The following is a 27,181-nucleotide window of genomic DNA, read 5'->3' as shown; positions in this document are numbered from 1 at the left end:
TAATAGTTGGTGACTGTAAAGGGAAATTTATAACTAATTTGAATGCCTGGGTGTTACCCTGGAAATTTCTGTCATCAGGGATTATGCAGATCGGCTTGCTTTGTTTGGTAATTGTTCTTGATTCTTTTGAACCCTGATTTCACAAATATAGAAAGACTGCTTCAGTTACTTCCCTACAGCATTAATGTTTTTTAGCACTAATTGTAAGGTGTCTGTTTCTGGCCATCAAAAAGCTACTTTAGAAAGCAATATATAAGGCATGCTTTAATATTGGATTGATTTCTTTCATATAGGTTGATTTGTCATCCCCCAGGTTATATATATGATTTGCAACAGTTATGTAACAGTCATGTTGCCTTTATGGCGACATAAAAAATTGTGTAACTGCTTCTCTCACTAAATGAATGAAGTTACTTAAATTCTTCATAATTTTCTTTTTTAATAGGATGATGCACGCCAACTTTTTGTTTTAGCTGGAGCAGCAGAGGAAGGCTTCATGACAGCAGAACTTGCTGGAGTTATCAAGCGATTGTGGAAAGACAGTGGAGTTCAAGTTTGTTTCAACAGATCAAGAGAGTATCAGCTTAATGACTCAGCAGCATAGTAAGCATAAAACAAGAATTATGCCTTCTCCCACTTGCAGAAGTATTATTTCTTGCTTTGTTTATTGCACATGTATGCTGCCTTTCTCTCAAGTGGTGGGACATAAGGCAGTTATGGTATCAAAATACGTCTTGTTGAAAAAGGATGCAACATAGCAAGGTGTACAAATAAGAAACACTTGAAAGCTCTCTTTCTCTCTCTCTCAAAGAGATGTACTGTAAATGTCTTAGGAGCTGAATTGACTCGGATTAAGAAATCACTATAGATATTATATGTTGTATACTGAATTGTATGACTTACATTCTTTGCATTACACTGGGGAAAAATCCCAATAAGATTTTGGTCACAGTAATTAAAGTCCTATGCCAGAATGATGTTTGAAATCATGGGAGGCCTAAATTTGTAGTATGTGCATAAACATGTGTCCCATACAGCCACACATCAGCAAAACCTTTAAAAATTTAACATGAGGATCTGCAGGGGAGCCTGTAGAAGAGCTGGACATATTTGCAGTGGCCCCATGATTGTTTATGTGATAACAGAGACAGTGGCTTGCTCCATTACATCCAGCAGTAGATTTAGAAAAAAACCCAAGAAATCTGAAAGGGAGTTTGGAAAATTTACTAAAAAGAAACAAGTTATTAGAATGAAAGATAGGTTGGAGAAGATTACTAACAGGGATCAAATAATAGCAATATTAGGACTGGAAAGAATATCTTGGCTTGATTTTATCCAAATAGAACAATGGACTAAAGAATGGGTAAATAGAAATGGTAAAGATAGAGCTCTTACAGGATTTGAAAAAAAGAGTAGTATTGAAGAAAAAAAGGAGAAGAAAATAAGACACTGAAAGGCATTACAAGTAGAATTTATAAGCTGTTAATAGAAAATGTTCTCAACTCAATATGGAAATTTGATTTGAGGGAAGAATTAAGCACTGAGCTGTGGAAGAATATATGGAATAAAAGAATATAAAAGTGCAAGGATAAAGGTATTTAATGATGAAATTAAATCTTATGTATACTAAATATTCTAAATTATGTTGGTGAGGATGTTAGGAAGTAGGTACTTATTTTCATACATGATGGGAATTGGGATTATGAGAATATATTAAACTTTTGAAGGTTGGTCTTTAAGGAGATAAATAAAATACTAAAGTTAAATACAGAATTTCCCCCTAAGATGGCTCCTTTATCAGTACAGTGGTGCCTTGCTTAACGGGTGCCCCGTTTAACGATGAATTCGCATACCGATGAAGATTTTGCGATCGCAAAAGCGATCGCATAATGATGTTTTCAATGGGGAAAAATCGCTTTGTGATTTTTCCCTGTAAGCCCCATTTTCGCGCAGCTGATCGGCGGGGCTTCGGGATGATCACAGGGAAGCGCTGTCCCTCCCATCATCCAGAAGCCCCGCCGATCAGCTGGGCGAAAATGCTGGCTTCAGCAGGATGGGGGAGGAGGGATTCCCCTCCCCATCCTCCGGAGCTCAGCGAAAATGCCGGCTTCGGGAGAAGGGAGGGGAAAGGGATTCCCCTCCCCATCCTCCGGAGCTCAGAGAAAATGCCAGCTTCGGCTTCGGCAGGATGGGGGAGGAGGGATTCCCCTCCCCATCCTCTGGAGCTCAGCGAAAATGCCGGCTTCGTGAGGAGGGGGGGAAAGGGATTCCCCTCCCCATCCTCCGGCGCTCAGAGAAAATGCTGGCTTCGGCTTCGGCAGGATGGGGGAGGAGGGATTCCCCTCCCCATCCTCCGGAGCTCAGCGAAAATGCCAGCTTCGGCTTCGGCAGGATGGGGGAGGAGGGATTCCCCTCCCCATCCTCTGGAGCTCAGCGAAAATGCCGGCTTCGTGAGGAGGGGGGGGAAGGGATTCCCCTCCCCATCCTCCGGAGCTCAGAGAAAATGCCAGCTTCGGCTTCGGCAGGATGGGGGAGGAGGGATTCCCCTCCCTATCCTCTGGAGCTCAGCGAAAATGCCGGCTTCGTGAGGAGGGGGGGAAAGGGATTCCCCTCCCCATCCTCCGGCGCTCAGAGAAAATGCTGGCTTCGGCTTCGGCAGGATGGGGGAGGAGGGATTCCCCTCCCCATCCTCCGGAGCTCAGCGAAAATGCCAGCTTCAGGAGGAGGGAGGGAGCCATCCCTTCCCCATACCTTCCCCCAGCTGACTGGTGGCGGCGGAGGAGAAGATGGGGGTGAGGGGTGGTTCAGGGAGAGCTGGGAATCAGGGCAAATCCCGGGTGTTCCGGAGGCCCTCCTCCCGAGCCCTCGCTCGCCCGCTGCCCAAGGACGCCTGGTGTCTCCCGGGCTGGCTGGCTGGCGAGCGAGCGCTGGGTGGATGGCCCACCCCTTCCTGCCCTGGGCGGCTGCCTCTGAGCCCTCGCTCGCCCGCTGTCTAAGGACGCCCGGTGTCTCACGGGCTGGCTAGCTGGCTGGTTGGCAGTGCTTTGCCATGATCGGTTCCCTGCTTGGGGAACAGATCATGGCAAAGCAATGCTTTTTAACAGCTGACCGGCAGTTTCAAAATGGCCACCCACTGTTTTCTGGACAGATTCCTCGCTTAAGAGGCACGGAAAATGGCCGCCCCTATGGGCGTTCCTATGGGGTTTTTTGTTCCGTTTAGCGATGTTTCCGGAAAGCGACGTTAATCCTGGAACGGATTAACGTCGCTATGCGGGGCACCACTGTACTTGATAATGATCAATGGAGATGGTGATGAATTTCTTTTTAAATTTATTAACAGTGTCAGTAGCAAGGAATTGGAAGGTTAAGCATAATTTTAAATTGGCACAAAGAAGTTTGGAATATAGCAATTAATGACAAAAATAATGCATTAGAAAAAGGCATAGGAACTAAAGTACATCATTGTAGTGTCTGTGGTTTTTTTCAAGGAAAAAGTCACTCTAGAAGTTTTGAAGGGCAATGATACACTAAGATTAAAGAAAGAAATCTGACAGTAACTTGAATTATGACAAAAGTTTTAGTAGTTGAAATTTTCCTTCTTTGAAAAATATCCCCTGCCCCAATGATTGCTGAATTGACTAGTACCTGCCAACTGACCACATCAGATCATTTTAGCTAGCACACCCAATTTATGTTATAATTTACAGAACCTTTGTAGCCAGCTTCATAGATCTCAACAGAGAGCAAAAGTGACCATCACTTCTAAGTGAAGAACTTCTGGTTGATTGTTTCTGAGAGTACTGTAGTGCATGCAGTGTACTTTTAGAACCTTTTAGAATTCTTTGAAAATGCCAACAAGCATGTGGATGATGGCGAAGCAGTGGATATTGTCTATCTGGATTTTCAGAAGACATTTGACATGGTCCGTCACCAAAGGTTGCTGAGAAAACTCCACAGTCAGGGCATAAGAGGGCAGGTCCTCTTATGGATTGAGAATTGGTTGAGAACCAGGATACAGAGAGTAGGTGTCAATGGGCAATTTTCACAATGGAGAGAGGTGAAAAGCGGTGTGCCCCAGGGATCTGTCCTGAACCCGTGCTTTTCAGCGTGTCTATAAATTACCTGGAGACAGTGATAAGCAGTGAAGTGGCCAAGCTTGCAGATTACAGTGTTGCCTTGCAAGACAACATTAATCCATTCCACATTTAATGCCATCCAGTGAAAAGGTTGTCTAGCGAGGTACGGTTTTCCATAGGAAGGCATTGAAATTTAATTAACGCGTTCCTATGGGGAAAAAAGTCCAAAACAAAAAAATAAATAAATCACTTACCTCAGAACAGCAGGAAAAAGAGCGCGAAACAGCTCAGAGACAGCACCCAGCAGGGAGCTGGCAGCCATTTCCTGCTCTTCTCCACTCCAGCCCCTCCCTGCCTTACAGCTGATCGGCGCTGGTTTTAGAAGCTTCCCCAGGTTTTTCCAGTAGGTAAACAGGCAGTGGAAATGCACTGGGCAAGCCTCTGAAACCTGCGCTTTGCCAGGGTGGAGGTGTGGGGGTGTGGCAGGGGCAGGCCCACCCCCCTCGGCAAAGCACCGCTTTCAGAAGCCTCCTGGAGCTTGTTCAGCAGTGATAATGCACCTTTGAAAGCTGCGCCTTGCCTGCGGGGGGGCGCGGGGCGGTGGCGGGCCTGCCCCTGCCATACCCCCCCCAACCCCAGCAAAGCGCAGGTTTCAGAGGCTTCCCCGGTGTCTGTTTACCTGCTGGGAAAGCCCAGAGAAGCCTCTGACACCCTGCGCCGATCAGCTGTTAGGTGGGGAGGGGGGCGGGAGCAGAGAAGAGCACACACGCCCTGCCCCCCCAGCAAAGCACCACTTTCAGAAGCCTCCCCGGGGGGTTTGCCTTGCAAAACCGGGCCATAGTTAGAGTCGTGAGGCACCAAAACCCTCGCCGGACCCAATCGTCCAGCGAGTTCTTCATCCTGCGAGGCAATTGTCTTGCGGGGCACCACTGTACATGAAACTTTTCTGGGTGGTGAAGACAAGAAAGGACTGTGAAGAGCTCCAGAAGGATCTCTCCAAACTGGGAGAATGGGCAGCAAAATGGAAAATACATTTTAGTATAGGAAAATATAACGCATATTAGGGTGAAAAATCAAAACTTTACTTATCAGTTAATGGGTTCTGAGCTGTCCGTGATGGATCAGGAAAGAGATCTTGGTGTGCTGGTGGACAGCTCAATGAAAGTTTCAACCCAGTGTTGAAACTTTCATTGAAGAAGGCAGTGAAGAAGGCCAGTTCCATGCTAGGTATCATTAAAAAGAGGACTGAAAATAAAACAGCCAACATTATAATGCCATTGTACAAAATGATGGTAAAGCCACACCTGGAGTATTGCGTACAATTCTCGTCACTGCACCTCAAAAAAGACATAGTGGAAGTGGAAAAGGTGCAGAAGAGAGTGACTAAAATGATGACTGGGCTAGGGCACCTCCCTTATGAAGAAAGGCTATAGCGTTTGGGGCTCTTTAGTCTAGACAGAAGGCTCCTGAGGGGGGACATGATTGAGATGTATAAAATTATGCAGGGGATGGATAAAGTGGATAGAGGGAAACTGTTTTCCCTCTCACGCAATACTAGAGCCAGGGGACATCCACTCCAGTTGAGTGCAGGAAGAGTGAGAACGGACAAAAGAAAATATTTCTTTACCCAGCGTATTGTTAGTCTGTGGAACTCCTTGCCAGAGGATGTGGTGATGGCATCTGGCCTAGATGCCTTTAAAAGGGGGTTGGACAAATTCCTGGAGGAAATGTCTGTTACAGGTTACAAGCCATGATGGGGATGTACAATCTCCAGCCTTAGAAGAAAGGTACCTCCAAATGCCAGATGCAGGGGAGAGGTATCAGGAGACAGGTATCTAGTTGTTTCGTGTGCTCCCAGAGGCATCTGATGGGGCCACTGCGAGATACAGGGAGCCGGACTAGATGGGCCCTTGACCTGATCCAGCAGGGCTTTTCTTATGTAATGCATCTCTAGCAATGATAGCTATTTCTTCCTTTTTAGCTGTTCCTGCGCTTAAATGATAGGCATAAAGGCAGATAGTCTTTCAGTCCTTACAAGTCCCAAAAATTCCACTGATATGTCTTATGTAAGGAAAGCTGTAATACACAGTATGCACTTAGATACATGGGCCCCATTTGATTTGCAGATGGCATGTGCCCCTTGCTTTCATAGCTCTGGATCCCTATGACTCAAATTTTTAAAACTAAAATTGGGGGAAGCAAACTCCAGGAGGCATAGTTCCCTTGAAAAATAAGACACACATCATTTACTCCTCTTATGTCAGCCAAAAAATTGGATGTGTTTATTTAGTGACCGAAAGTCAGTCAGTCTGTCTCTCTTTCAAGTAGGATAAAATCACCTATAATTACAATTTATCTAAAATCTCAGTGTTTAAGATTAAAATAGATAAGCCTCCTATACTTTGAAATTAGACACAATGAAGTGTTTCATTATTAATTAGCTGGAAAAAGCCAGATGGAACCTAAGAAAACAAGCCACTGGGATTATTTTCTTGAGAATCTTCTTTGTTTAATCAGATTGTTAACATTGCTGTGTAACGTTGGTTACATTGACGGTTGAGAGATCTCCTTATAAAGCCATTTATTTTAATTCATTCTAGCAGTTTATTCATCCAGTGAAACAGATTTTTATCAGTTTGAATCTTGTAATATCTGTGCAATGGATACCAGCAATGCCAAGAACAGTATTCAAGAGAGAATGCTCATTTTCTCAGTATATGTTCTGTTCCTAAATTTTTAAAAATTATAATTCTAAAGGCTGTAATACTGGAAAATGGAACTTTTCCTACACATTGAAATTAATATTGGTTATATAAATAGTCATGATGCTGTCTTGAGTGCAGACTGTTTCTGCCTAATCATGCATAAAATCAGTCTCATTTTTCTCTAAGTTTATTAATGTGCTTTATAATAATATGTGGAATTGAACTTTTAAAAGAATAGTTTTGCTTTGTAAATTAACATTTGTACCCAGTAATACGTACTACTAAAACTATGGCTTATTTTTAGAATTCAGTGTGATAAAATAATTTTTCTCTAATCTAGGTCCTTGTCTATATTAGCCTAGAAATAAATTGCACACATCATAATTGGACTTATTTTCAAGCTACATCTTGGTGTAGCATTAAATTTGATCTTTCTTGTGCATACTTTATTGTAAAATTGCATAATATAAAAGTATAATTATCTCCGTTATTTATATTTAATTGTACATTATTTATTTTATATTTTCAGTTACTTGAATGATTTGGACAGGATAGCCCACCCTCATTATATTCCAACACAGCAGGATGTCCTCAGAACTAGAGTGAAAACTACAGGAATAGTGGAAACACATTTTACTTTCAAAGATCTCCATTTTAAGTGAGTAACCACATGAAATGTGAAAATACATTTTGTTACAGTTTTCAATAGCAGTAGTAAATACACCTTACATTTTCCAGGTAAAGATACTTTGCTGATATGCATTGGAAAATCTGTCATTTAATATGAAGCATGTTAACATGTGTGAACACTTGTATTGCTTATACCAAAGTTTAACTATTTTCTAGAAAGTGCTTAACAGTTTTGATGTTCTCATTGGCAAGATCCAAGAGCGTATGCAATCCTGATGCTTAAAAACATATTAGGAAATCTAACAACAGAGTAATTCATTGTGCATATCTTTATAGGGAGCTATTTTACTATTAAACTGTAACTCAGAACCTGTTATTGGCAATAGTTCTTTGTATTTGTTCTTGCTTGGAAAATTGAGACCTTATGGTCACCAGCTGTTATAAGCGAATGGAGAGCTCAAAACTATGATGAGATCTTGCTCCAGAAGAGTGCTTTTCTTTTTCTGTTAGGAAAAATGTTGACATACTTTCTTGACAACCAGTTTCTACAAACCAAGTTCTACAATCATTAATTCAGTACCCAATTCATTCTGTCTCCCGGTGTTTATCTGTTATCATTTTAGCTAATCTGTTACTGAATATCGTACTTCTTGATATCACAGCTTGGTAATAACAGCTAATATTTCTGTGAAGATTCTCAGTTATCCAGGTGAGGTTATCTGGAAGTTGAGTCATGGCAACTGGACTTCTTTCTTATTAGGTTGAAATGTTTCATTACTCATCCAAGACTGAAGAAGCTACTTGGATGAGTAGCGAAACATTTCAACCTAATAAGAAAGAAGTCCAGTTGCCATGACTCAGCTTCCAAACAGCTAATATTAGGTACTGCTCACACTCCTTTTTTCTGCCTTTCTTTGGATAAGTGTAGATGCAGTTCAAGATAACCATATATAGCAATCAGAAAAAAAACCTTACTGTACTGTTGCAGTTCTTCATAATAATGTGATTCCAGTTACCTGTTCCCTTAATGTCTTGCTGTACCCAGATTTAAAATAACAGACTTAACTCTAATTTACTACTTTTAGTTGCCAGTGGAACAATACATTTGTGGTCAGGTACTGTCACCCTGAAAATAGCATGTAATGTCCTTAATCAGAACTAAGTACAGTGATAGTAGACATTTTAAACAAAACTGCACCTTGGCTGTAAAAAACAAAACAAATGATGAGCAGAGACAGAGAGAGTGTCAGGCAGAGCCAGGGTCAAGTAAACCTGATATTTATTTATTTATTTAACTTATATGCCGTCCACAATACCCAAGGTCTCTGGGCGGCTTACAACAATTAAAATACAGTTAAAAAAAAAAAAAGAAAACGATTAAAATATATACTCTAAAAATTGCCATCAGGTTCCACAGTTGATATTATTTCAATTAAAAGCCTTCTGGAACAGGAAGGTTTTGACAAATCTCAATTGGGATGGTGTTCCATAATCTGGGGGCAGCTGCTGAAAAGGCCCTTTGTCTACAAGCCATACCTCTTACCTTCTTGAGGGATGGTTCTTTCAAAAGGGCCTACTGGCTAGATCTTAACTGCCAGATAGGTTCATATGGAAGGAGGCGGTCCTTCAGGTATCCAGGGCCCAAACCACTTAGGTCAAAACAAGCACTTTGAATTGGGCTCGGGCAGCAACTGGTAGCCAATGTAATTTAAACAGAATTGACTTGATGTATCCTCTAGTGACCCCACCACTCACCAGCCGCTCAAATCGATTCTGGACCAGTTCCAGTTGCCAGACCGTCTTCAAAGGCAGCCCCACGTAGAGCGTGTTGCAGTAATCTATACGAGATGTTACCAGTGTGTGTGTAACTGTCATGAGACTTTGCTCATCCAGGTATGGTCGTAGCTGGTATAATTTCTGCACCTGAAGGAAGGCATCCCTGGCCACCGAGTCCACCTGGGCTTCCAGAATTAGACTGAGGTCGAGCAGCACCCCCAGGCTGCAGACCATGTCCCTTAGGGGGAGTGCAACCCCATTCAGGCCAGAGAAATGGCCCTCCAGTCTGTCTGGCGAAGCACTCACTAACAGCACTTCTGCCTTGTCTGGATTGAGTTTCAGTTTATTAACCCTCATCCAGTCCATTGTCAGGTCCAGACACGAGTTCAGCACAGAAACCGCCTCACCTGGATTGATGGAAAATGAGAGGTAAAGCTGAGTATCGTCAACATGTTGCTGACTCCTCAGCCCAGACCTCCTGATGACCTCTCCCAGCAGTTCCATGTAGATGTTAAACAGCATGGGGGACAATATCAAGCCCTGAGGAACTCCATGACATAAACGCCGTGGGACAGAACAACTGTCCCCCAGCACCACCCTCTGGACACGGTCAGCCAGAAAGGAGCAGAACCACCATAAGGCAGTGCCCCCAACTCCCAACCCAGCCTGCCTATCCAGAAGTACACCATGGTCAATGGTGTCGAAAGCCGCTGAGAGGTCCAGCAGTATCTTTTTTTTTAAAGAGGTCCAGGAGTATCAACAGGGTCACACTCCCCCTGTCTCTCTCCCAGCAAAGGTCATTGTACAGGGTGACCAAGGCAGTCTCCGTACCAAAACCCAGCCTGAAACCCGATTGAAATGGATCCAGAAAATCCGTTTCATCCAGCAGCACCTGGAGTTGCCTGGCCACAACCTGTTCCAACACTTTCCCCAAATAAGGGAGGTTCACCACTGGTCGGTAGTTAACCACCAGCCTTGGGTCCAGGTTAGGCTTTTTTAGTAGTGGCCGAATTACCATTAAGGTGGTAGGGACCACTCCCTCTCTCAAAGAGGCGTTCACGGCCTCCTGGACCCAGGTGCGAACCCCCCTGGCAGATCTTCCAATTAGCCCAGATGGACAAGGGTCGAGCAGAGTGGTGGTAGAACGGACAGATCCAAGCACCCTGTCCACATCCTCAGGTCCCAACAATTGGAACTCATCCATTAATACTTTACCTAAGCACGGCACGCTAGACACAGCCTCTGATTCTGCAGTAACGGTGGGGTCTAACCCACTGTAAATCTGAGTGATTTTCCCTCACAATGAATGCCAAACTTATCACAGCGAGATGATGAGCAGTCCGGGACCTCCACCGGATTTCCTGGTTGAAGAAGATCCCGGACCACCCAAAACAGCTCTGCTGGATGACATTCTGAGGAAGCAATACGGCTGGAGAAATATTGCTGTTTCACCAGCTGTATTGCCACAAAATAGGCACGATAATGGGCTCTAAGTCGTGTTCGATTGAACTCCCAATGGGATTTCCTCCACCTGTACTCCAGCCGTCTCTCCTCTCGCTTCATCGCCCACAGTTCAGAAGTATACCAAGGAGAGCTGTGTGCAGGGAGAGGGCACTTAGGCACAATTGTGTGAACCGCCCGGGTTATATCCCTATTCCATAAGGTGACCTGAGCTTTGACAGGAGTGCCGACCATATCAGATGGATAATCCCCCAGAGCATTCAGGAAACCATCTGGATCCATTAGTCGTCTCCCCTCTCGCTTCATCGCCCGCAGTTCAGAAGTATACCAAGGGGCTGTCTGGGCTCGGCGAGCAGGGAGAGGGCACTTAGGCACAATCGTGTCAACAGCCCGGGTCATCTCCTTATTCCATAGGGTGACCTGAGCTTCGACAGGAGCGCCGACCATATCAGATGGATAATCCCCCAGAGCATTCAGGAATCCACCTGGATCCATTAGTCTCCGAGGGCGGATCATCTTAATAGATCCCCCACCCTTGCAGAGGGAAGAAGAAGCTAATAGACTAAACTTGACCAGGAAGTGGTCTGACCATGACAATGGGGTCACAACCAACCCTTCCACATCCAAACCACCATTTTCCAGTCCCATTGAGAAAACCAGGTCCAAGGTATGGCCCTTCTCATGCGTTGGGCCGATGACACATTGAGACAGCCCCATGGTTGTCATGGTGGCCATGAAGTCCTGAGCCACCCCAGTCAAGGGAGCCTCGGCATGAATGTTGAGATCCCCCAGCACCAACAGCCTGGGAGTCCTCAACACCAGGTCCGAGACTACCTCCGTCAGCTCAGGCAGGGAGACGGTTGGTACGCAGCAGGGTGGGAATCTCTAATCTGTCTTGCAAGCCCAACACACAATGCAGGCTCTCAAGACCTCCTCTCAAAGGGATAGGAAGCCTGGTCAAGGAGATAGAACTCCTATAGACTATAGCAACTCCCCCTCCCTGACCCTCCGAGCGACATTGGTGCTGGACTGAATACCCAGGCGGACACAGCTGGGAGAGGGGAACACCACCCTCCTCTCCCACCCAGGTCTCAGTAATGTATGCCAGCTCAGCACCTTCATCCAGAATTACATCATGGATGAGGGCAGTCGTATTTTGTACTGACCTCGTGTTCATCAACAGCATCATGTAGCTCGAGGGTTTGCTGATATGGTCACCTGGTACCATCTGGTTGCGGGTAGGACTAGAAGAGGGGATAGATGTAAGATATCTAACCTCTCTTCTCCTACGTGGGCATGTTCTACCCCCACCACCATTCCTTCCCCTACCCAGCACCACCTCAATGGCTGCCCCCTCCAATGCCCTCCCCACTTCCTGTGCCCTCAGATCCACTGTGGGTCTCTACATACATAACCTGATGGCAATTGATAATCACAATAAAAACCCCTTCTAAAGCCCCTTCTCCCCCTGAGCCAGGTGGCTGATGTTGAGGAGGAGGAGGAGTGGCAACCAGAGGCAGCAAGGGCCCAGTCCTGCAAGGCTGAGGGAGTCCAAGCCAAACTGCCCCAGGAAGGCTGGCAACCGGCAGCAGCACAGGCACACTGTCTCTCACTCAGTGCCTGAGGGATGGCAGATGATGAAGAACCCCCCCCCCCAAGCAGGAATGCTGGTCCAGCAGGGCCCTGGCACAGGCTCTGGTTTATAATGCCCCCTCTCCCCTCCGAGCCAGGTGGCTGATGTTGAGGAGGAGGTGGGGAAGCCAGAGGCAGCAAGGACCCAGTCCCACAAGGCCGAGGGAGTCCAAGCCAAACTCCCCCAGGAAGGCTGGCAACCAGCGGCAGCACAGCCACACTGCTTCTCACTCAGTGCCTGAGGGACGGAAAATGATGAAGACTCCCCCCGTAGGCAGGAATGTTTGGAAGGAAATGTTCCAGTTTCGTTCCAAAATTAGAATTATTCAACTAAGCCTGTATGGCTATTACCCAGCAAGGTCTTGATTAGTGTGTTTAAATTAATATCTAATTACATACCCTCCTTTTCACCTTTCTTGGAAAATAAACTGATTTCCCTGTAGAGTTCACAATAGGGGACAGGACAGTTAAAATTATCTTGTAAGAAATTTCTTTGTCCAGTTTTGATATCTTGCCCTCCCATTTACTTTTATAGTTGATTCGGAGAAAAATAAGAAGCCCAGTTCATGCATGTGATGTTGGAGTTACCCACTGCCTTTATTCCTACTTTTGCTACAGCAACAGAAATAGTCATGAAATGTGATTTTTTTTTTTTGGTCTTTATTGAAAACTTTTCAGTATAAACTTCCAAGTGACAGGTAATCCACGCAGCATCATATTTGGCCTTAAAAGTTCTATGCAGGCTATGCCTTGGTTAAAAACTGCTGCTTGAATTAAGGCAGCATCCCAGCATTTGAAAATGAATTCTGTGTATTCATATTCTATTGGGATTGCATATGCTTAAAATAAACATATACAGTAAACCTATTCTGTACAATGGTCTTTGGTTCACTTTTTGAAACCGGCAATTCTCTTTTGCCTTCATGAATTGAATATATTTATAATTGTGTTGCAGTTTTTATATACATTGTATCCTCATTATCCTATGATAGTTAGAAATAAGTTGTGGTACATTAGAATTACTTTGTTTGATGCCGTTTTTGTTAGTTCTTCATCAGAAATTTCTGCTGAGGCAGTTTCAATCATTCTTTTCTAGTTTGGAAAACTTTTTCAAAAGAGGAGAAATTTCTGAAAAATTCAGAGGGTCAGAATTCTTGCTGCTATCCTGCTTATGAGGAAAATGTATGTGTGTGGTGTCTGACATTGTACTAGCATCTGTGGCTATCACCTGCTGCAACCTGGAGCTTCCCTCATATAAATAGGAGAAGATCTTAAGGAAGTAACTATTCCCACAGGGCTTCTTCAGATCAGGAGGTGGCAGGCGATAAGGGAAACTGCAGAGTGGTGGAGAGATAAAATAGAAAGAAAAACCAGATGGAGCTATTTTGGCCCAATTAGGGGAAATACTGATGTATTTTTAGAATAATTTCTTGTCAGTCAGTCAGACTTTGTTTTCTATATTGCAGGATGTTTGATGTTGGAGGCCAGCGTTCAGAAAGGAAAAAATGGATTCATTGCTTTGAAGGTGTTACAGCCATAATTTTTTGTGTGGCACTTAGTGATTATGATTTGGTCCTTGCTGAAGATGAGGAAATGGCAAGTAACCTGTTTTGAAAACATTTTACCTAAGACAGTTGCAAAGACTTTTTCAGAAAATTAATCTCTAATCTACTGCTTTTCTAGTAATACATCATTTTAGTTAGTCTAGAAGTGTGTTGATTAGAGGTGGGAGCATTTGTATACGAATACAAATATTTCCATGCACCTAGACTTAATGAGGGTCCACTCTTGGGGCGGGACCGTTCACTCACATGGCCGGTGCCAAACCTGCTCATCCTTCTAATCACGCCTGGAGAGCCACTCTCTTCCCGCTCAGCTGGCCGTTCGGCAGCTGTGTAAGGAGACTTGTTCTCCCTCCCCCTGGCCAGCTGAGCAGGAAGAAAGTGGTGCTCCAGGCATGATTGGAAGGATTGGGGGCACCGGCAGCGTCAGACACGTGAGTGGATGGTCTGGCCCCGGGGGGTTGCACCCTCGTTAAGTCTAGCTGCAGGGGGATATTCATGTTCTTATATGACTATGAATACCCCCATCTCTAATGTAGATATTTAGAAAATATTGATGGAAGGAACTGCATAAAAACTTCTCCCCATTGCCAGGATGTCCATGAAATGACTGATATTTCAATCAGTTGTATGTCCAATACCATGGATGTTGCACACACATTTTTTTCCAGATAGGATCATGGCCTGTTATCTTTTTATCAAATAGTAAAATAGTGTTTGAGCAAGCTAATTTAAATTTTATCTTTGACATAATTATTAAATAAATAATAGCTTCATGTTTTTATTTTCCATACATAAATAGATTGTAGATGTAGCTTGTACTCTTTTAAAAATGGTCTTCACAATTACTGAAATTTTGAGAGAAACAACCATATTCCTGTGGCATCTTAAACATGTATAACATTTTTAAAGCATACCCATTCATCTGCAGTTGGCTACTGGTATATGACAGAATGGGTTATAGTCCAGATAACATAATGCTATAACAGGGTTTAGGGTGTCTCAGGACTCTAAATTGTTACAGACAGTTAGGAATGGACTGAGGGAATGCACTAAGTTGTGAATTGAGTATCTTGTTTACTCTTCCTTTGCTCTAACCTATTTTGCTATTGAGTTCCAGTCTCCTTGGCAAATTAGAATAAAATTCTAAAACTATTACAGAGGGGAATATAGATATCAAGAGTTTAACAGTTTCTCTCTAATAATGCAAAATTAATTTGTCAAATTGCATATATAATTTAATCTATTGGGAAACCTACAAAACTTTGTAAATGATGAACATTATTTTTATGATACAATAAACTGTGTCCCTTATGATTTATGGAAAATGAAGTAGTGTTCTTATCTTGCTTCCAGCTAACCCATCAGCAGATTAGAAAATAATCTTTATATTAAAAAATCCCAGAAGCAACAATTGTGTAATACAATAAGGGAACTTTAGTTGGATACTGCGTCATTGACAAATCATAGTTGTATTTATTTCTACTTATCACAGTTATATTGCTTCCATAAGGCAGCAAATCCTTCCATGATAATTTACATCAACAGCCATTAATAAAATCACAAAAATATTTGTTTACTCAGTAACTGAAATCCTGTTTCACAGCTTTGCATGCCAAACAGGGATGACATCAGCGGCGGCAGCATTATATCACCACTGATTAAAGGTAAAATGTGACTGGTTAAAGGTGATTCCGGAATGCACACAACTGGTACCCAATGCAATGAAGTCACATATACCTCGAAATCCCCAAAGGAAACCCATAATCATGATGGTTTGCAGTTGCTACTGATGCAATCCCTATTGTGCATTTGGAGCTATGCAACAGGGTTTCAGCCAGTATTTGTTTACTCAGCCAGCGAGATGATCATGGGGCTCTTACTGACACCAGGTGAGCAGATTGGGATCTGCTACAGCAAGCTACACCTATAGATACATATACTGTCTAACATCAGACAACTAACTATAAAAAATATTTCTATAATTTCAGTACTGCTTTTTTTCATGCGACTGTGAGGCTGAAGTGTGAAGGAATGTTGTCATACTTTATGTCGTATTGATCTTCCAAAACTTGTCAGAGGGCTCCCGCCCTCTGACAAGGCAAACACTGTATCATCTCCAACTCCACGAAGATAAAAACAGAAGGGGATCTCGTATTGTTTTGGAGTTACGGAATCAAAATAATGTCCCGTTTGAATTGGCTGCTGCACTTGTGAAGAGTTAAATAACTGGGAGAATATCAGGATACTCAATGTTAGGAAAAGAGATATTTTTGCTGTTGCTATGGAGAGAGGGTTGAACTGATATATCATCTCTTTCAACTGCAGAACAGAATGCATGAAAGCATGAAATTATTTGACAGCATCTGCAATAATAAATGGTTTACAGATACTTCTATTATCCTCTTCTTAAATAAGAAGGATCTCTTTGAAGAAAAAATCAAAAGGAGTCCTCTTACTATTTGTTATCCAGAGTATCCAGGTATTTATATTTTAATGTGGAATAAAACAACACAGGGATGTTAGAATGGAGACATCTTGATTTGAAATCACTGAGTGTAATAGAAAAATTTTGTAAGTAACAATTGTTGTCTAGCAATATTTGGTACTGCATCTCAGACACATTGGCTGTACAACTTATATGCTCTGATGTGACCTATAACATAAGGTGGTATATACTAGCAATTGGTATAGTTTTATGATCATATTAAATAAATCTATATGTGACATCCCAAAAACTTAACTGTGAATTATTATACCGGGTGCCTCTGAGAGATGCATTAGCAAGCAGGAATGTACTACCACATCTATTTTCCACCTGAGGTCTTCCACCAACTCCAAACCAGCCTGAACTCAGATTGAAGAATATTGAGATAATCAGTTTCATCCAACAAAAGCATAGAACTGCCCTGCTATCCCTATTGCAACACCATACTTTAAAACGAACATTTTGAAACTGCCTGATAGTTATTTAATATTTTAGGATACAATAAAGGCCTCTTCAGCAGACATTTTACAACCATTTCTAAAAATTTGGAACATAACTCTTTTCTAAAGTATTTAAAACCTAAAACATCCAACTTGCCAACTCCCCTCTAGCAGATATCATTAGGCAGCATAGATATATGTCAGTAGTTGGCCTCACAGCTCCAAACAGCTGTTCAATGTCCTCATATTGAACAAATTGGATGTCCTCTATCAAAAATTATCAAGTTGCCTCACTGGAATATTCTTGTAATATGGAGCTCATGTCTGAGCTGCCTTGAGTGCAGTTTTTGGAGAAGGCCAATATATGTCAGATAAATAGGAACAGTTTTGCCAACCAGAGTGTTTTATAAATTCACCACAACAATTAATAGTACTTTGGAGTGAATGTGTCACTCATCCAGGTCATCTCCCTGCCCCACTGGTGAATTAGGGCTTCAACAGAATCACCCGTTCTAGCAACTGAAAAAGTCATCCAGGGATTCAGAATTTTTCTGATTCGTCTCTGAAGGTACACTACAATATTTTAATAGGTTCACTAGCCCTACAAAGTGTAGGATTCCCAGAAAATAAAATCGTAATACTTAGAGATCTGTCCACTATAATATAAACTCTGCTAAATAAGGAACAGTCTTTTCTAGTTGGTGATTCTCAAACCTGTCTAACAACAACAGTTTTGGAAAAAAGGAAAGCATAGGTTGCAAAAAGTATTCCAGTACCAGTATATGAAATTGCAAACTAGGTGCAGTGGCTCTTTGGATTATCTGATCTGATCTCCCACATATTTTTAGAAATGTGAATGCATAGCCATTAACAGGACAGTATTTTAAAAAATGCACATGCTGGGAAAAACCTGAGCAATTCTTCAAATTTTCAGAGGCAGAAAAGGGGAAATTAGTTATTGTTAGCCTTTTTAAAAGTAATGTACTACAGTGTTTTGTTTCAGAATATTAATCTTGTGCATTTTACCATTATTTTAGGGTCAAATACATATGAAGAGGCAGCTGCATATATTCAGTGTCAATTTGAAGACCTGAACAAGCGAAAAGACACAAAGGAAATTTATACTCATTTCACATGTGCCACAGATACTAAGAATGTACAATTTGTCTTTGATGCTGTAACTGATGTTATCATAAAAAATAATCTGAAAGACTGTGGTTTATTCTAAATACTTATATCAAATTGTAGGTTTTTAAAAAAATAACCAAATGAGTTCACCACTTTTTTTTAAAGACCATTGATACTTTTTGAGTTTGTTCTTATTTATGTAATTTGATTTATCTTGTCCTGGATTAGATTGTAGAGCCATTTCACAGAACTCAGATCACCTTATATGGTATATGGTAACAGAAGCAAAATAATGGCCAGATCAATATAATACTTGGTCCTTTGAACAGTTTTATTTATGTTTATTATATATGTTTAAATACCATGAGCCAGCAGTTAAAATATTTTGACTGTGTTTGCTTTTGAGTGTATGTGTTTTGTTAATAGAAACTTTGAACAAAATGTTTTAATAATATGAATTTGTAGAGTTCCATGGTTAAAGAATTATTGTTTCTGTAAGACAACTTTGGTTTTTTATCTTTTTGATTTTCCATTATTTAAATAGATTCTTTAAATATAAATTTCTGTATGAATGTTTTTTGTTACATTTTGTTTATATATCTGTAATTTGTAGGGAAGAGTTTTTATTGCATAAAGGATTATTTACGCTTGCTCAGGATTAAATGGGAATGTCTCTAAATTTTCTGAGTTTGTGTTCCTCAAACTTTTAGAAATCCCTTTCTGATAGTTTAAGGAACGTCAAATGTTATATTTTTCTTTGCCAGGCATTTAACAGAACCTGGAATCCGTCTATGCTGTAATCCAGCATTGTGGAAGCAAGATGCTCATGTACATGGGGAAAAGGTATTCCCTGTACATTTGTATTAGAAAGTGTAACATTGGGAACCTAATGCTTTTCTGTCTGGATTATTTTGCAGCTGGTTGATATTTATTTGGAGTGCCTTTTTGTTAGCTTGTAAGTATCTCTGATGTAAATTACTAAAAGAAAATATCCTAGAATTAAAGTGAGGAAGGAGTTTTAGATTTCCTGCGGTTTTACCACGTTTGGCTTTCTTTGCTTTTTCTCAGGAGATTGGCCATTACTTTTACCTGTATTCCATTAAGTAGTTATGTTGTCTTACAAAGTATTTTTACTCAGATTGGTAGGAACAGTGTTTATTATAATCAAAAGACAGAGACAGTCTTGGGAATGGATTTGTGTCAGAGTAACTTAATACAGTACAGCTGTTGGAATCTAGAAAACCCCATCCATATATGCAACAACATTCCATTCTCAAATGGGAGAGAATATATGGCAGATATTCTATTGGCACTGGTCTGGAGAGCCCCTGACCTTCAGAGTTAGATTTGAGCAACGTATGTGCTGTTGCAAGTGTAAATCTAGAATATGTAGAACAGCAGACATAGAAGGGGCATTTCTCATCAGTCACTCCAATTCCTGAGAAGACAAGCTGTTACCATATACTTGCTGCTTCAGGAACAAGAACTTCTGCAAGAAAATCCAGCTTGTATTAATCTTACAATTATGTAAAATCACTTTGATTCACTGCCTTATGGTAGTACATACAGAGGGTTTTTTAATGTGTACAAACATAAAACGAGGTTTTGAAAATAAGTATTAGTGGAGCTTTCTTGGTTCTATTGTCTGAAATACACACATAACCAAGTTGCAAATGCTGCTTTCTGTTAGTGTGTTGCAGGATTTTTGAAATAATGTGTTTACAAACTCCAATTTTTTTCTTTTCTATTGTAAGGGAAAAAAATTCTAAAGCAAGCTGTTTAGTGTTATCTATGACTGAACACTTCCAAACATAGCAGATCCCTAATATTTATTAATCTAAATAGTCAAATTAACATTTGATAATATCCTTGAATTATGCACATTTGAATCTGAGACATCAGTATTAATCGCATTGGCATCCTGGCTTTCCTCCAAGAAAATGAAGGCAGTGTGTAAAAGAGTAACCAGGGAAAAGTAATCCTTTTACTAAGGGGAAGAATAGCATTTGGTTGAACAAGTATAAACCAGACTTGCTTTCTGGGAAACGGTTTCGCATAAGTGTTCTGAAACAGTCGTGCAACATAGTACTAAAGTCATAATTATGTCAACTGTTGTATTTGGTAGTAATTGTATCTATATTGTTACATTAGTTTTTGTACATTGCAGTTTTTTAAAATCAAGAAAAATTACAAGGAGATTTCAGTCAGATTTATTTGTGCCTTGTCTTGAAAGAAATATTTTTTCATTAAACACAACTGATGGAAAGCCTTCTGTAACCATAAGTGAAATGAAGAGATAATAAAGAATAAGTTTAACAACGTGGAAATACAAAAACATTTTTGTAATAATTGCTTTGGTGTGTTCATAATTTGACTAATCATTAATATTTCCTCCACCGTACCACTACTTAATGTTCAATATAAAACATCTATTTCAATATATTCTCTGAATCTTTTTTAAATGTATGCCAATATGTTGAAAGTACCTTTGCTTGTTTGCTTCTGCAACTAAGTAATATTGGTAAAAATATAAATAACCTCAAAAGCAATAGTTATAATGGGGATAGTATTAATTGTAACCAAATAGGTTTGGTTCTGCTAAAATCTTGAATTTTCATTTCAACAATTATAGTTCATATATGGGTACTGTGCTAATGATTCAGTTGAACAGCCAGCATTACAGTGGTGCCTCGTTTAACGAGCGCCTCGTTTAACGACAAATCCGCATAGCAACGGATTTTTGTGATCGCATAACGATGTTTCTAATGGTAAAAAAATCGCTTTCGATGATCGGTAAGCTGTTTTGCTTACCGATTTTCACATAGCGATGTTTTAAAAACAATTGGTCGGCAGTTCCAAAATGGCCACCGGAAAAAATGGGCGCCCTATGTTTTCGCGCCAATTCCTCGCATACTGGGCAGCGAAAATGGCGACTGTATGGAGGATTTTCGCTTAAAGGTGAGTTTTAAGCCCATAGGAACACATTAAACAGGGTTTAATGCATTCCTATGGGCTTTTCCTTTTCGCATAGCGACGAATCCGGATAGCGATGATTTTTCTGGAAGGGATTATCATCGCTATGCGGGGCACCACTGTATTTGTCAAATGAAATTGTCATTTAGCAAATGGGCTGGCTATTGAAATGAAAAAAGGGTACCTCCTGGACTTTGACTAAAAAATTCACTGCTGTCATAGGTGTCAACAAAAACTCAACCTGAGTAATGTTTCTTAACCTGTTCACAGAGTGCACTATTAGTGTATATTCTGCTGTGACTGGTGCTGCATTAAGGAATAATTGGATGGGTAAGACACCTGCATCTTTTCAGTAGCCATCCTTAGTAAGTAAAAGAGTGGCGGTAGGGCCCTTCTAGTTCTGGATCAGCTACCCTGAGATACGTTGCATTGGGATAAACAGGTTTAAATATTTGATCTGGAGAATATTTTGCGGATGGGTAGAATTATATTCTATGGACTAGAATGAAGCCCTTTTCATGACAGATACTAGATATACTTGTAACAAAGTCAATTACTGTTGAAAAATCTCCATGCTGAATTATGTCTTGCACAGAAATCATTTGTATGAGATACTGTGTTGCTCCGTTTCTGCTGAATGCAGCAGAACCGAGTAAGGATAAAGTGTTGGTGGTTTCGTAGTCTATACAGCCATTTGAAGTGGTTGTTCTGTTCATCAAATTAAATTGCACGTGCTCACATTTTTTTCATGTTAGCCTGGTCCAGGCTTTCCAGTATGTTATAAGCACTTCCCATTGCAACATTTTAACATAGAGGGCTGTCAGACTATATCTGGTGTGCACCTGTGTGGGTTTTTCCCCCCTCTCCTTGATGTTGACTACTCTCACTAGGGTAGTTCACTGCAGGCTGAAATAATGTAGCAGCAAGTGCACAGATGCAACTGAGAACACGAAGACCTGGATACTTTCTCCTCCCCGGTTTGTCTTTTACTTTGTCTTCTACTGTGTCTGTAGTTCTCCCCCTCACAGCCAGTACGAAGCAAGAGATGTTAGTCCTATTTCCAAGGCTGCTTCATGGCTTACATTACACCACCTTTTAGCATGCGGACTTGCTGTCTGGCAAGTGAGATGGTTTTTCAGCACAGATCAAGTGAATGCAGTTGTAAAGACAGTACTGAAGCATCTCCAGTGACTAGAAGCACACCTGAGAACTGGCAATAGCACCCAGTGGATCCCTACAGCAGAAGCTTGCTAACTCCAGATTCATTTGAAGATGTGAGATTCATGAGTCTTATACAGGGTAAAAATAAATGAGTAGGCATACACTGATGGAACAGGGAACAGTCATTCATGACATTTATTGAAAGATGGTTGCCAACTTGTGGCACAGTATGGAGTAACTGTTGCAGAAGAATCTTTCACCATACCGGTTCAATGTATCTCCAAATATTAACACCCCAAACAAACACAATGATGGACTCTGCTTTGTAAAAAAATAGTGAATTGTTACTGATATATTGATCAGCCAGACTGTTCCTCAGAGTGGCTGCTCAATGGTGAAGTCACCTGTAGACTCTACTGCATCATACAAGCAGCATTGTCAGATCTCATGTACGATTTCTGTGGTGGTCATGGCAGCAGTATATCTCTGATAGCTCTAAAAGGCAATCTAGTATAAGCCATCACTGCTCTCATTGTTTGTTCAAATGACAGATCTAGTGACATGGTCTAGATCTAGTCGCTTCCTAGTGCATTGCAAAAATCAGAACTGCAGCTTTAGGTGTCTCAAAGTCCACTCAGTCAAAGTCAGCATCATTTTGTTTGTGTCTTTGCCTTCCTGAACAGAAGTAATAGAAATCATAGAAAAGGGCATCCCCAGTATCTATAATGCAAAGGGGAGAATGGCTGGGTTTCATGCTGCACTCCACACATTTGAGAGTGATAAGCAAACAGCTTGGTCCTTGTTGTTGTTGCTTAGTTGTTTAGTCGTGTTCAACTCTTCATGACCCCATGGACCAGAGCACACCAGGCCCTCCAGTCTTCCACTGCCTCCCAGAGTTGGGTTAAATTCATTTTGAAATCCAAGGCCAAACTTTCCTGTTGTTCCTTTTATCTCTTGACTCCCTACTTTAGCATTCCAATCCCCTAGAATCAGAAGAACATCTTTCTTTGGTGTCAGTTCTACAATGTGTTGTAACTCTTCATAGAATTGGTCAATTTCAGCCTCTTTAGCATTGGTGGTTGGTGCATAAACTTGGATTATTATGATGTTGAAAGGTCTGCATTGGATTCATATTGAAATCATTCTATCATTTTTGAGATTACAGTATATCCCATTACAGCTTTCCCCACTCTTTTGTTGACTATGAAGGCTATTCCATTCCTTCTACGGGCTTCTTGCCCACAATAGAAGATATGATAATCATCTGAATTGAATTCACCCATTTCTGTCCATTTTAGTTCACTGACACCCAAGTTATCAATGTTTATTCTTGCCTTCTCCTGTTTGACCACATCCAGCTTCCCAAGGTTCATAGATCTTACATTCCAGGTTCTTATGCAGTATTTTTCTTTGCAGCATCAGACTTTCCTTTCACTTCCAGGCGTGTCCGCAGCTGAGCATCCTTTTGGCTTTGGCCCAACCACTTCATTAGCTTTGGAGCTATTTGTACTTGTCCTCCGCTCTTCCTCAGTAGCATGTTGGACGCCTTCCGACCTGAGGGGCCCATCTTCCAGCGTCATATCTTTTAGTCTTTTGTTCCTGTTCATGGGGTTTTCTAGAAAAAGATACTGGAGTGGCTTGCCAATTCCTACTCCAGGTGGATTGCGTTTATTCGGAACTCTCCACTATGACCTGACCATTTTGGGTGTCCCTGCACAGCATAGCCCATAGCTTCTCTGAATTACTCAAGCCCCTTCGCCACAAGGCAACAATCCATGATGGAGAGCTTGGTCCTACTGAATGCCTATAAAATGGAATACCACAAAATACTATTGATTATGTGGAGGATCATCATCAGCAAACTGTACAACTGAATTGTGAAGTTGTTGCAATTTCTATTCTTTGCGTCTGGGCTGGAGGGCTGTTATGGGGGAAAGGATGCTGTGCACTCCACTAAACTTATCACATGGGGGGCCAGCAGTATTTTTAAAAGCAAGTTTTTTTACAGTAAGTTCTGGATTTTCTCTTGGGAAGAAAATGAAATTATTAACACAAAACATGAAATATTTAAAAACATAAGATACTGAGTTGGCGGATGAGTACATCCACTCCAGTTGAGTGCAGGAAGAGTGAGAACAGACAAAAGAAAATATTTCTTTGCCCAGCGTATTGTTAGTCTGTGGAACTCCTTGCCAGAGGATGTGGTGATGGCATCTGGCCTAGATGCCTTTAAAGGGGGGTTTGGGCAAATTTCTGGAGGAAATGTCCATTGCAGGTTACATGATGGGGATGTACAATCTCCAGCCTTAGAAGAAAGGTACCTCCAAATGCCAGATGCAAGGGAGAGGTATCAGGAGTCAGGTATCTAGTTGTTTCGTGTGCTCCCAGAGGCATCTGATGGGGCCACTGCGAGATACAGGGAGCCGGACTAGATGGGCCCTTGGCCTGATCCAGATAGACTCTTCTTATGTTCTTGCATACTACTTGTGAAAATACTTTCACCACAAAATAGATCAGATCCTCACAGACCCCCTCCCATAGGCTGGATGTAGGGTTCCATAAGCACAATGTAATTTGCTTTAGAGGGTTGATGCTGTGGGATATTGGTTTCCATATTCAGAATTATCTCTCAGCCTTAAACTCTCATTGTTTCTCCAGTGCGCTTAAGGGATGCAAAATATTCACAGTGGATTTTCCTTGAAGCCATTATTCAAGATAAATAATCATAAAAGTAAATGCTGGCTCTTGAAGCAGCAATTTGATAAGTGCCTCTGCAAGCAAATAAAATATTTAGCAGTGGTCCAGTGAAAGTGCACTCAAGGATATTGCTGTGAATGGAGCTCAAACCACAGCTATGCTAATCACATTTGGAGTTCTACTGATTCTAGTGTTCTCTTTCTCCACACACCCCTTTAAAAAAAAACCTTGCCATCAACTATCACAATAGCTTGTTTTTCATTTTCAGTTATGGAAGTTGCAGAATTTATATTAATTTCTAATCCTGTATTTCTTTTCAAACTCGACACCAGATTCCATAGGCTGCAATCTATATGGAGCACTTTATACCTCTCTACCCAAAATGGAGCCCCCCAAAATCTTCAGACTTGAAAACTGGCAGATCAAATTGGAGAATATAAAAAGCTATGGATGTGCTATATAAGGGCTCATGGAAGTTGTCGGTCCCATCTTTGCCCTTTTGCATGCAATCCAAGCCTAATCCCTATCAGATTTTTGCAGCTCTGGGAGGACATCCACTCCTAAGAATGTAGAAAAACAAATGCCTGCAACTTTGGAGGGTTGCACAGTACCATTAGAATTATTTCTGGCAGAATCATCTGCCCAGCTCCAACCCAGAGGACACAGCTGTTATAAACTCTGGCTATGGCACCCCTACACCCAAAAAAATGAAACAAACCAGAAACCAAAGAAAGGACTGCATCTCCCAAGATACCCTATTATAATAGTGACAGTGGAATACCTACACCACACAGAGTACAGAAAGCTGCCTTCTACTGGGGCCCAATTTAGACATGGTGGCTGAAAACGCAAAGAATGAACTCTTTTGGCTTTCTGCATGCTTAGCTTGTGCACTGCCACCAAACAGCACATGCTCTCCTAATTCAAGGAAAAGGGCGATGGCTAGAGTTTCACTCCACTTTGCTCCATGGATCTGCAAGACATCTGCACAACTATGATCTGACAAGATTTGTGCAACTGCAACTGTGATTTGACCTGGATGGGAATGTTAAGCCTTGACCTCAATTTCTTCTGATCTCCATCTTTTTAAAATACCCTTTTGAAAAACAAAGGCATTAACTTGATTAGAGAGAGTTTTATCCAGGTGTACTGTATTCAGCCAGACAGTTGCATAAAACAGCCATATCATTTAGAGAATGAGAGAGAGAGAGAGAGAGAGAGAGAGAGCAGAGAACAGCATTGTTTGCTTATAGAGGTGCCTGCTGGTAATGATGTTCAAGGTTGTTTCTATAAATAGGACCATCTTTCTTCCTGTATAACTGTGTTTACACTGTCGGGGGAAAAAAATTGATTGCTATGGCCTGAAACAGGAAACTTTCTCTTTCCTTGGCCAACTCGCAAGGAATTTGCAGTGATGTCAGAGCCATCAAAAGTGTGGGTGAGGGCATAAGAAAAGGACTATTTGTTTTCTTTCCTACAGCCATGTACCAAAATATTACCGGGTGAAGTACAGTTACTGGACTGCTCACTTTGAAAGCACACATTTTTAATTATTGCAAAAGCCATGTGTGACTGGGGACAAAGGTCTGTTATGAGAAGAAAAGAAATTTCCCAGGTGTGTGGAAATCCTTTGAAGTTGATTCTTGGTTAAATTCCCACTTAAGTCAAGAAGCTGGTAGGGAACCTTTGACCCTACAACTCCAGTCGGCCCCACCTGTTATGGCTTGGACAGTGAGAATCGCAGTCCAAAACACTTGGACGATTAGGTTTCTACTCAAGATCTTGTAGATATTTCTGGTACTCTGACAACTAGAATGGCACTTCTCCTTCTTCCTTTCTGATTTAAATGGCAGAAGGCTGAATGAAGTAATGTTCTGAGGCACATTCCAAATATTCACCTTAAAAAAGGGAAATCATGTTAATTTCTGCCACACTGGGCTTGTTTTGAAAGGGAGTGTGGCTTTGTTGGAGAAATGTGACTTGGAATTTCAAAGTAGGCTACTATGCCGGGAAAGAGTCATCATAGTTGCCACAGAAACGGCATGGATGTTGTATGGCTGCAACATATCTAGAATACTGGATATCCTCAGCTCCTGCTACAATGAAGCAACAAGTATGATTTTGTTTTTGTTAATGCTATATTCATTGCAGATATTTTTGTTATCATTTTGGCTCATTGTCCTTTTTAGCCCATTTTACTAACTCTCTCATCTTCCCTTGTTCCCTTTCTTGTCCTCCTGGAGATTTTGGGTTACAACTCCCAACGATCAGCCAGCATTGTCAACAGTGATAGTTGATGGGAGTGGCAGTTCCCACCCTTTTATACAGTATGTTCAGTTTTCTCTAGGTCACTTTATTTCTCTCTGAGCCTTTTTTTCTCTGCTACTCTTTCCATCCTTTCTCCCTCCACTGCCTAATGCTCCTTGCACACCACACTATGGTCTCTCTCTCT

General features: G+C 41.4%; 1 protein-coding gene across 1 annotated transcript in view; it reads left to right on the top strand.

The window, feature by feature from the left end:
- Positions 1–20,233, top strand: part of GNAI1 (G protein subunit alpha i1) — a 29,655-nt gene extending 9,422 nt beyond the window's left edge. The window contains exons 4-8 of the mRNA XM_020790003.3: positions 446–603; positions 7,311–7,439; positions 13,747–13,876; positions 16,171–16,324; positions 17,808–20,233. Of these exons, the coding sequence (XP_020645662.1) occupies positions 446–603; positions 7,311–7,439; positions 13,747–13,876; positions 16,171–16,324; positions 17,808–17,998 (762 nt within the window). The 3' untranslated portion in view covers positions 17,999–20,233. The remainder of the gene's footprint in view (positions 1–445; positions 604–7,310; positions 7,440–13,746; positions 13,877–16,170; positions 16,325–17,807) is intronic.
- Positions 20,234–27,181: the final 6,948 nt, after the last annotated feature.

Source organism: Pogona vitticeps, chromosome 5 (genome assembly GCF_051106095.1).
Source record: "Pogona vitticeps strain Pit_001003342236 chromosome 5, PviZW2.1, whole genome shotgun sequence".
Lineage (NCBI taxonomy): Eukaryota > Metazoa > Chordata > Lepidosauria > Squamata > Agamidae > Pogona > Pogona vitticeps.
Note: the sequence above shows the minus strand (reverse complement) of the source record. Positions and strands in the feature narration are given on the sequence as shown.